The sequence below is a fragment of the Amphiura filiformis genome, chromosome 18, assembly GCF_039555335.1.
Source record: "Amphiura filiformis chromosome 18, Afil_fr2py, whole genome shotgun sequence".
NCBI lineage: Eukaryota > Metazoa > Echinodermata > Ophiuroidea > Amphilepidida > Amphiuridae > Amphiura > Amphiura filiformis.
The window spans coordinates 47,142,000-47,153,942 of record NC_092645.1 but is presented as its reverse complement, the minus strand read 5'-3'; the positions used below and the strand labels follow the sequence as shown (position 1 = coordinate 47,153,942).

The 11,943-nt window shown below is 36.8% G+C and overlaps 2 protein-coding genes across 2 annotated transcripts in view; one reads left to right on the top strand and one right to left on the bottom strand.

Annotated features, from left to right (window-relative positions):
* The window catches only part of LOC140138746 (2-amino-3-ketobutyrate coenzyme A ligase, mitochondrial-like), a 90,013-nt gene extending 84,287 nt beyond the window's left edge, over positions 1-5,726 (bottom strand). Inside the window, exons 1-2 of the mRNA XM_072160507.1 lie at positions 5,605-5,726; positions 2,265-2,506 (exon numbers count right to left, since the gene is read on the bottom strand). Of these exons, the coding sequence (XP_072016608.1) occupies positions 2,265-2,506; positions 5,605-5,620 (258 nt within the window). The 5' untranslated portion in view covers positions 5,621-5,726. The remainder of the gene's footprint in view (positions 1-2,264; positions 2,507-5,604) is intronic.
* A 359-nt stretch (positions 5,727-6,085) lies between these two features.
* LOC140138744 (uncharacterized) lies at positions 6,086-10,919 on the top strand. The gene is made up of 3 exons (XM_072160506.1): positions 6,086-6,271; positions 9,618-9,874; positions 10,466-10,919. Exons 2-3 carry the CDS (start codon positions 9,632-9,634, stop codon positions 10,580-10,582), a joined length of 360 nt encoding a protein of 119 aa, XP_072016607.1. The 5' UTR covers positions 6,086-6,271; positions 9,618-9,631; the 3' UTR covers positions 10,583-10,919.
* The last annotated feature ends 1,024 nt before the right edge of the window (positions 10,920-11,943 follow it).

Genomic DNA, 11,943 nt, shown 5'->3' with positions numbered 1-11,943 from the left:
ACACATGCGCATCGATACTTTCGTCGCGAAGATACTTACGGCTCAACAGACGTGAAACATGTTTATTTTTGTATTTGGCCTAATGCAGTATTACTTCGATTATCACTTGTCATCATTAGCAGAGGAGTGAAATTTTGATTGAAAGAATTAAACTAAGGGGCGCTTTCATTTGATACTGAGAGGGGGTAGGAAGTTGGGGTCGGGAAAGTTTTTTAATTTTTATAGTTGGTGGGGAAAGTTTTTTTTTTTGCTCATGAAGTGGGTGAAGTTTTTTTTTTTTTTTGAAAAACTTCCTACCCCACCCTGAGAATCTAATGGTGCATCCCTAAGAAGGTTTGTGTTTGAAGTTATATAAATAACGAACTAAGAGCAATCGAATTAGGACAACAAAATAAAAAATAAAAACCCACACCATAGGACTGTACGGTAAAACATGTACCAACAGGCTACTTTTTAGTCACCCACCTTTGTAGGACTACACAACAAAATAGCCCTCCACCATAGGACTGTGCGGTAAAATATTTAGAGGAGTATGCCAATTAAGGCCAAGTAAAAAAAAATGTATATGTCCGGACTTTTTCAAAAATTGGTGAGGGAGGTCCTTATTATTTGTTATCGTGTTATTGTTTTACCATTCATTTCTGTGTAAAATTGCAATGGCAAATGTTTGTCAACACATCATAAAATCGGGAGGCCCTAATATTTTTGTTATTTCCCCAAAGCCCTACCCCTAGCTTGAAGAAAGTGTTTGCAATGTGTTTATAAATGATAACCAAGAACTTCTAAACATGTCATTTCATCACAACAATTTTATAAACAAAGTAAGGAAGCAAATAGGAAAAATAACTAAAATATTTGAAAATCTCCAAAAATCGGAGAGGGCGGGGACGATATACACGTTATTTATTTTACTTGGCCTAAACAATGAATCACCACTCATGACTCGAGGTCAAAACCATTATGTAAATAAGATAATGTTTGCATGCGATGTCAAACAAGTAAATGTTGACATAAATTAATTGACTGTTTGGTTTTCACGATGCTATTAATTTAGCCCAAAGATTAGGAAAACTAGCAAAACTGGTGAACTGGTACTGTTCAAATAAAAACATCTGCAAATCTTGCTGCAATTTCCAAATAGTATTTCTATTAGTTAAATAATTATTTTTGTTATTTCTTTTAATACAAACACATTACTGCCTATGACGACTTTTATCAGTATTACTTACATATCAAAATCAAGTAATAATTACAAAACTCGCCGTAAACTATCACCTCTGTGGGTGTTTGGGATATAACCGCACGAATATTTTCTCAACACTGCGGCATGTGAAAAAGTAGGTCAATAGTCAGAGAATACAGGGTGGAAAGTGCACGCCGCACACGCACTCCACCCACCCAAAAAGCAGGCACTTGATTTATTACAATATGTTGTGAAGATAACATGATAAAAGCTTATTTGGTTTTTGAGATACAGATTTTTGACTGTAAAATTGTTATATATCGCCACTTGAAAAACAATAAAATACATAATAAATATCACTGCTTGAAAAACAATAAAATACATTAATAATACATTTGATCGCGCAAGATACTTCACTTCAAATTGCAGTTTCTTGGGAACCGTAAGTGCGATTTTTGTGGAATAAAAAGTATGTGAATGAAAAAAAGTCTACTCTTTTACCTGGAATGGCAATGAAATATGACCAAAAATGGCTGTTTTTGCTGTACTTCTTCCCTTAAACACACTGTTTATGAAAATGTCTCTATTTAAAGATGTTTACTAAATGTCACCAGGATGCTTAGTTCACAAACATGCAAAAGCAACATTCCTAATTGATTTGATGGGTTAAAATATTCCACAATATTTGTTAAAAGTTAAGTATTTTGTCATGAGACATTAGTTTTTACTAGCGTTCTTTTTGCAAATATGTGACTACAGGGTCAGAATTTTGTTTCACAGTGCAAGAATCAATCTTGATTCTTGCAGAATAAATTTGCAGGAATCATTTGATTCTTGCAAATCAACTTCTGTGTAAACTGAAAAATAGTTTGGGATAATCAACTTTGATTCACACAAATCTGTTCACAAGAATCTTTGCGAGAACTGATTCTCATGGAAATTCTGACCCTGGACTAACAAGCAGACATTGTGACCAAATTCCATCACAAAATTTTCCCTCTTCCCCCTTCCCCGAACCCTGAACTATGTGTATTAGTGGGTATATACATGTAGGCCTGCATTTGTGGGTATGAGTCCTTACCGAGAGTCCCAGATAGTTGTTAGCACAAAAGTTGAGGATCTTTTTGCTACTTCCAGCAACCTGTATCTCGGCCGCCTGTCTTGTCGTGATAATTCTCTCTGGTTTAAATGTCCCCGCTTCGTAGATAGAATCCATGACTTCCCCCATGATGTTATCCAAGCTAGCAAGGGCAGTAGATGCATAGCGTCTTGAGGTTTGGTTGAATAAGGGGGCAAGGACCCTGCTGGAGTTCTTCATGATGTCTGTGGAAGAAGAGGAAGGGGTAAATGTTTTAGTTCTGCCAGGTGCAGGGGGAGGGTTGATGGGGATGTGCCACTAAAATGGATTTTCTGCCATCTGGTATCAGGATTCAGGATCCGGATCCTGATCTTCACAAACAATTCTAAATGTGTGTTGTGTTGTCAAAACGAAATTATTATAAACCATTGGAGTTTCACAACGACCTCCACTGTAATTAATCATGTATAAAGTATGTTTTTCAATTTTGCATGGATATCTATTTTGAACTTTAGGGCTTTCAGCCTAATACTGTACCAGCTAGCATATCCAGTCTCAGCAACATCACCAAATTTTTCAGTCAGTAGCTCTCCCTGCAGTCTGGGTCATCAGGAATGTTGTACGTATTAGTTCCAATAACTGCAACTTAGTATCATCATTTATTAGGATGCTTTTACTAATAAGGCAAAGTAAAAAATAAAACAAGTTTCTCGTCCAGGTTTTGGAAAAATAAGAGGAAGAGGGGCTTTTTATTTTTTATTTTTTAATGAAAAAATGCCTAAATTGCCCTATTTGGACGCTTTTTATCCTTTTTACAGCATAAAGATTAGCTCTGAAAAACATGATGAGGCTCTTTTTATTTTGTTGTTTTGAGATGTCAACCCCTCTGGTCATCACAAAACACTTCACAAATGCTTCTAATACTGTTGTAAAGGCTTATAAGAAGAAGTTGCAACTTCTCTAGTATCTTTACAAAAAGTTATGACAGAAAAATTGCAAAATAAAAATAAAAATGCAAAATCTTCAAAAAAGGAAGCGGGAGGGGACAAGAAACATGTTTTTTTATTTAAATACTTGGCCTAAGTTACAGGGCACTATATTGTCAATAATATTGTATTGACATCTGTTTCACAAATAAGAAACATCACAATATGTGGGCTCATTTTGGGCTCCAAGGTTGTATCTGAGGAACTGTTTCAAGGACAGTTTGGGGCCATGCCATGTAATGTAATATGGATGGTTTTAATCCCATTGTACCAGGGTTTGGGCATGCATAGATGAATTTAATCCCATATATTGTAGGCCTGCTGTGCTCACACAACAAGTTGACATAGATTGATCTACATTTATCTCATCTTTTGGGTGGATTCAACATTCCCTGATGTACAGCACCAAATTTATGTTTTTAGCACCGCACCGACTGTGAGGTCCAATCAACCCACTTCCAGTAATAGTTCAACAAGCTGTTATACAATGTAGGAAGCCATCCACTGAAGACTGAAGGTAATATAGAAATGATATATTGATGATAGCCATCATCGAGGACGAGGTCGCGTCACAGTGAAGTCACATGAAAAGATTATGTGTTTGTATTGTTCTCAGTAAAAGACCAGGGTACGTTGTCTACCTACATGGTGCTCTATAATGCAGGATAGTAAAATGTAAACCTCTATTATTGAGTATCTCAAGCTATTGCTTACTCGAGAACTTCGAATTTGCACACGATAGTTACGCATTCGATGCTAGAGTGCGTTGCTATTAGGGGTCGGTTATAGAGGGGTAAAAAAAGGGTGATGTTTCAGATTCCTTAGGGCTCAAGCTTATTTGATGTAAGTGCCCCGGGCTGTTTCCAAGAACATGGATGCTCCAAATCTTGTACAACTTTCAAAAATGGATTCTTTGGCACCAATACCATATAAAACAACACCAATATCAATAGAATAAGGCATAGAATAACATTTTTGATGCAAAATGACATTTTTCAGACACCCCCCTCCCGTCCGAATAAGTTTTTGGCGGCACCTTCTCATTTTTTGGCCGATTTTAGTAAAAAAGGTGTCAAAATGCTCAGGAGATCATCCTGCGTCAAATAAGCCTGAGCCCTAAGGAATCTGACACATCATGGTAATGGTTGTATCCAGTACTATTGCTATCGTTTTTCAGTTGGACATTGCTCTATTTCTATATATAGGCCTACAGCTGTTTGTTAGAACACATACCCTACCCAAAGAAGATATCTTACCCTTCCCAGAATCCTTTGCAACATGAAACATCACTTCATTACTAGTCTTTGTCAAAGACCTTGCGATCCTAGGGGGCGAGCGGCGGCCGAGAGCTGAGCGCTATAGACTCGCTTGCACGCCGTACCTATGTATATTGAGGACTGGCTTACGCCATTTTGGATGTCAATGGGAAATACACACTTAACGATTTGCGCCGGTTAGTCTTAGAAACTTGAAAAAAAATCTTTAAAATTTCATCAATGTATATAAAAGTGATACCAACCTTATTGTGCTTGCTAATTTAAGACTCGATTGAAACAAAATTAAGGATCAAATGCATTTTAGTGTCCAAAAAGGCAAAATTATCATCAACGTTCTGCCGAATTTGGAACCCTTGCGAGCCGAAGGGTTCAGAATTCGAATGGGGAACGAAAATATCCGATCTTTGCGATCAAAAACACAAAATTACAACTTTAAACATACTATTGGCAAAAGACATTATTACCAAACAATATAGAATAGAAAATTTGACATCATTTTCTCAAAATATTGAAGAAATGTGCTCACTAGACATCGAAAAAGTACGCAATCCAATTCCCATTCAAATGTGGAAACTGAAAGTGCATAATCCCCACTGCACTACTGAGCGCCGAATTTGGAAATTTGGATGAAAATTATTTCTATGAGTCAACTGTATCTTTTAAGCAAGTTTGCCAATTTTGGATAGTCTAAAATTTTGCTGAAGTGCATGAGTGAAGTGTAAATTTTATAATATACTTATTTATAATTATAGCAACATTTTTGATGCGATCGCCTGTCCGCTTTTGTGATCGGTGTATTTACTTCTGAACATCCATTGCTTTATACGGTGTTATGCTTCAGCAAATGCGACTATAATGCAATGGTCTCTAGCCTAGAATGTGAAGCTATCGGTGAGCAAATTCTTGGCTAGACTTCTCGAGTTTGTTTACGTGGCGAGGGTGCAGAATTCTGCAACCAAACATGCAAATTCACCAATCGAGGAATGTTATTCTGGCAATAAATCGGAATCAAAAGCAATAATCTCTCTTCATCGTTGAAGAAAACAACTACCTACATTATTAATAGACACAACAACTTACTTTGGTATGGAATCATTTTGATTAAATGCTTGAAAATCTTGTGATACTTTGTGGTTTACAAAATAGTCCACACATGAATTGAGCGTAGGATAGCTTCTGTAGTAAGTGTTATTTACGCAGCAAACGACTATTATGCATGTTCCTTCGGCAAAATCCACAGACTGCACAGAGGGCGCTAAACCTAGGCTGCACTAAAATGAAATTATACTCTATCGCTGATAGCTCGTTCACGTAGCGTTTTCGTTGTCCCACTGGCAGCGCCAACGCAGATTGCCTGGCGATCGGAGTGTTATCGTCAGAGCACCTCGGACTATATCGCTGAGTGATGAGCGATAGGTATTTGACCAATAAAGTTGCGTGCTTTTCCCAACGCAACAAAACGCATCTACCTAATTGGCTCAAACCAATCGCTATCGATTAGCGATGTAGTATAAACTTAGCTTTATGCTCTGCGATTTTGTAAACATTGTCAGCTGACCTGACTTGGCCTCAGTGCATGCACATTGTTCATGAGGACACGACCTTCCATCTCCCAATTGATTCCATTGTTGTTGTCATTGCTATTTTTGGTACGCAATTCCCCCATATTTTGTCATCAGAAAGTGAACGGAGCTGACGTCTATTTCCACAACTTCAGTTGGATTCATCTACAATTATTGCAGCCATTGTAAGTGGCAATTTTATTTTAAAATCTCACTCAGTCTGATGCATCATGATTCAGATTGATTTGATTGTCATGATCATGATTGCATAGTAAGGCCTATAAAATAAAGCTTTTCATTCACAACACGTACATAATTATACTGTCATGACTGTACATGTACACGAAGCTGTGGTCTTTGTTTGTGAAATCATAGACTGTAGAAATAGGGTCTATGGTGAAATTGTTTGCAGTGAATGTCATGATGATGTACATTTCGACCATATTCAATATGATATTGCAATTGAAAAACATATCTGCATAGATTTATTAATATTAATATTTTACATGTTTCTGTGAATAAATACTTTGTTAAGGGGTTGAAAAATATGGGGGATCAAAAAAAATTTGGGTCCTAAAAAGGGGAGATGTAAAAAAAATTCAGTCCAGTGCCAGTGGACTGAATGTTTTTTTTTATAATTTAAATGGGGATTAAAAACAAAATAGGTTTTAAGTCCAGGGTACATGTACATGTACGACAAGGCGTGCACATTCCAAATTATTTGTGTATTCCGCACCAATGAAGCTAATCAGTTAATAACATATATTTTTGGTTTCTAAAGGGGGGAATACATATCCTTTTATTTAGGGGGATGGCATCAAAAAATTCAGTTTGATGTTGGGGGAATGGGGTTCCAACTTTTCCAACCCCCCTCCCCTGCAAAGTACATTGTACATGTATGAACCTGCTCAGAAATGGAAAACTAAAACAAAGACATTAATTTGGACTCAGATTAGTCTTGGACTGTGACCAATATTTTTTAGATTTTTAAATCTGATTAAATTTAAAAGGGTGGCATTCTGTGGCCGAGGGGCAGGAGAAAAGGTGCAATTTTGCCCTTCAACATCCCGGAAAGGTTGACCCAATTTTTTTTCGATGGTTTGAAAAAATGAAGAGCAAAAAATATTTGTGGAATTCATTTGATTTATAGTTCCATCAATTCATATTTAATAGATGACTATAAAGAAATTTAAGCAATTGTATCAAGAAATTTGTACCTTTCAGGACCTTCAAATAAATCGTACCTCAGCATGTTCCAAGAAAATGTGTGTTAATTACCAATTTTACACACAAAAAACCATCCCACGTACCTCATATCATGAAAATGCTATAATTGTATGCAGCCTATAAAGATATTATTATACTCTGCAAGGTATTTTTTTTCTGAATATTTTTATTTGAATTTTTTTTACTTCACATTTTTACTCTATATGGCAGTTAAATTTTACATTTAATATTAACGGTAATATGAACTTGGAGAATCTGTGTTGTGTTAATATGTAAACCACAGGATTTTGTATGTAGTGTGTATTTTTACCATATGGTGCATTTGGTTTCATTGTTGACAGTTAATTCCATAATTATAACAGCGTTGTATTATTTATTGGATAGATATGCATGATTAGCTAGAATTATACATAGGCCTGGGCATAGGCCACATACATTGTACATGTATATGGGATGCCAAAGTTATTATAATCCCACCTGCATTGTGCATCACAGTGTAAAATCAAGAATCTGGAATTCAAATTATAGTTTTATCTAATAAGCGGCTCTCCCCAAATAACTAAGGGCCTACAGAATTTTTAAAGTGAATTGTCTGAAGTGGCCCTTTTTCAATGCACCAGTACTAATTAATTTTGTAAATATGTACCGTTCAATATTATTTACGCTGGGGAAAGTGGGAGTTTTGACCTAAAAATTGACAAAAAATTTTGCGTTCCCCCTCCCCTCAAAATTTTCAGATTCCCCCTTTGTTTTCATTAGCTAAATAAAGTCTGTGCAATAATACCCCCCCTTTTCGGCATGCCAAAAACACATTACCCCCACCCCCTCACTTGGCACGCCAAAGTTGCTTGCCCTCGCCCTTCTCAGCCTGCCCTTGCACATGTGCCAATTTTGTTCGGAACCCAATTATATGATAAATATTGTAATGCCAATTAGGAAACAAACAGGACATTTTGTATATGTGACTTCTCTCTAGTCTGAAGGGTCGCTAGTCCGAAGGTTCTCTAATCCGAAGGGTCGCTAGTCCTAATCCGAAGGTTCTCTAGTCCGAATGAAGAATAAGGGTTCTAAGGTTGTAGGGTTAGGATTTAGGGTTAGCGAGCCTTATTCTGTATTCGGACTAGAGAACCCAATTGGACTAGAGAACCCGATATTCAGACTAGTGAACCTTTTTCAGAATTCAGACTTGGCGAATGGTAAATTGTGTGTTCGGACTAGCGAAATAAGCGAACCTTCGAACTAAGGAGCTTTCTGACTAGTGAACCTTCAGACTAGAGAGTTGTCACCTTTGTATGTTATTTCCTTATTGTTCCAAAGCCTTATTTACACCATGAATGTGTGGCAAAATCTCTTGCTCCCCCACATTTGACCTGCCAAAAATCTCTTGCCTCCCCTTTTGACCAGCCAAAAATTTCTTACTTTTACCCTGCCAAAAATGGCTTGTCCACTTTTTTTGCTCTACTAGAGTACACACATTGGTATCACATGCCAGGATACTACATGGTACTAGATTGCTACTGCACTGGTACTCTAACACAGAGCTGGGTCACGGTTGTTTGATGGGATCATTTATTAGTTTTTCAAACAAAACATAATGTACAACCAAATTTTAGGCTTAAACAGCTAAAAGCGATATCATGCTAATGTATACAGATGCTTTTGAGTCATTCGCAGCTTTACTTTCCCCTCTTTCACAAAATTATTCACTTTTATAGCATTTTTTAAAGCTTTTTCGGATATAAAATGTGCCTATTATTGACAAAATTGGTGGCGCTATTTAATTACAGTAAATTACTCTTTCAAGCTTTTCAATACAAATAATTCCTTTTATTGTTTGATAAAATATGTTTATACAATTTCCTTGTTGCTTATTTCACCTATTCCATCTGTTTTAATGACAGTATATAATCACCTACCTCTTGTAAATAAAGAAATATGATTTAGGATAAATAGCGCCATCTATAGTTTGCATTTAGTTAATAATGAAGCCAATTCTATATACATCAAACAACCGTGGGGTAGAGGTGTACCTCTGGGGTCAGGAGTATTTAGGAATCTGGTGGTTCCAGTGGGGGTGCTAGAACTTTTGGGGGGATGGCAAAGTGCCGAAAATTGCTCCAAAAAGTGGAAATATTTGTAATTCTGATTTTTTGGGGGGGGGCAAGTGTTATGACTGGGGGAATTCCCCTTGCCCCACAGGGTAGAGTATTTTTAGTTTGATACAAATTGCAACCCATCTGAGCTTCCAAACTAAAGTGACCTTTTGAGCCAAATATTACTTTTGTTTCTTTCTTGTTTTTGCAGTTCAATTTGCAGACATGGGCGGTTTCTTCTCATCCCTACCAGATGTGGACATGGATGGTCCTGAAGCAGAGTTGGTGCGGGAGATCATTCACGAGAAGTGTGTAGTGGTATTCTCCAAGACTTACTGTGGATACTCTAGAATGGCCAAGCAAACGTTAGATTCAGTACATGCACACTATGAGGTTGTTGAGTTGGATAAGAGAGGAGATGGAGAAAAAATACAGGCTGTGCTTGGAAAGATGACTGGTGCCACCACGGTAATTCTAAATTATTGTAAATTTAATCTCATTTATAAGGGGGTACTACACCCCTGCCCAATTTTGTGCCAATTTTTGCATTGTTCTCAAAAATTGTAGCGCATTGGGGACAAGTAAGATATGTATATTATAGGGGCAAGGACTACAACTACTGAACTGGAAATTTTATTTCAGCACAGACAACAGTTGTGAAGTTACAGTCAAAAATGAGGGAAAACCAAATATTTGATTTAAATCAATAACTTGCTTTGAGTTGCTGAATTTTGTGAAATTTGGTATATAGTACAAATTTTTTGACAAATTATTAAAATTCATATGATATTTTTTTAATTTTTGATATTTAATAGTCCTCGAAGTAAACTTTTATATTGAAGATATACATTTTTTTCCCAAAAAGGTGTTTTGGAAGAAAAAATCCATATCTTCAAAGGTCAAAATTGATCGTCGGCTTTTCATCCCAGCTATCACTTCACTTCTTAGAAATCCCTATCCCTGGATACCTACATTGCATTGTAGATGAACATATACATACAATGCCAGATCAAAAATTAAAATATTTTTCTGTTTTATTTTATCATTAATTACATACAGGTGCCAAGAGTGTTCATCAAGGAGAAATGCGTTGGTGGAGGTACTGAAGTGAAAGCCTTACATGACAGTGGCAAACTTGTGCCTATGCTACAAGAGTGCAATGCCATTATTGAATAAACACATGGACACAACAGACTGGGGATATGCATGGGTAGCACTAACTCAGGTGGTGTGCATAGTGAATTGACTAAATTTAGGGATTTTCTGTCGGCAGCCACGTAACTAATATGATTTTAGCCACGTAACTGAATAGGAGTTTATTTTGGAACTTCAAAATGCTCAGGACATCACAAAATGTTGAGTATATGAACAGTGGAACCTGATAACACAATGTGATTTTGAAGTCCCGGTGGCGGCACCACAGGGGGGTGCATGCCCCCAAGTAAAAACCCAAAATACGAAAATTTCATCTTTATGCAGCTATTTTGCACAAAATTTGTTGATTTTGCCCCCCCCCTCCTGAATTTCACTTTTGCCCCCATGCCCCCCAAAAAAATTCCTGACGCCACCACTGGAAGTCCCTGGCATTGCTTTTGTATGTTAAAAGTACCTGATATAACTGAAACTTGTGGCCCCATAGATTTTGTATTTAAAAGAGGTTCTACTGTAATATTATCACAGTCTATTAAAACCACTCCCAATATAGCTAAGGTTAGTTTTATATTTCTTCCGTGGTCGGAGTATGTGCTGGTGCTGGTGATCGGCGCTCGCATAGAAGTGGTGAGGTCTCCTCTCCTATATACGCGCCTACGACCAATGGGTAAACGGTCTTGTTGCCAAGACTGTGTTTATGCTCATGTACGCGATACGCATAGCTCCACAGAAGAAATAGAAAATTAACTTTAAGTGTGTTGTTGCAGATTAGCATACTTGGTTGCAAAGTATGATTTTTATTGATATTTCAAATCTAATGATTTTCTATTTTATTTATTTTTGTTCCCTCCTTTTCTTGCCTCTATTTCAATTACAAAAATTGACCTGGCATGCAAATGTATGGTTGTGAATTAATGTCGTATCTGGAATTTTTTATTATTATTATTATTATTTGTGGGGGGTACATGTTTAGGGGTGGGATTCAACTTGGTTCCAAACCCCACAAGAAATTTAAAAAAGAGAAAGATCACATTTAGTTTTTAGATGCCAAAGTCACACAAACAGTAGCTCAAGCGTGCCTGCAAGGAAGGGTGATAACCCAAGTGACATCATCAACCCCCTCTCCACTGGCTCCTGTGCCAGTACAGTGCCACTGTGGTGAATCAGACTACATCACATACAAAGTGTCAACATTTTATTTTATTTTTACTATTGTTCAAGTGCATTAAGGCATAGCATAACATGCTATGATTTACCTTACATATTTATTTATTTTTTCTAATATTATTCATATTACATTAGTACATGTAGTTTGAAATTACTTGTGTATTTGGTCCTTGTTTTAAAATTTAGTGCTACCCCTGGGCCTATGGTATTAATATTGG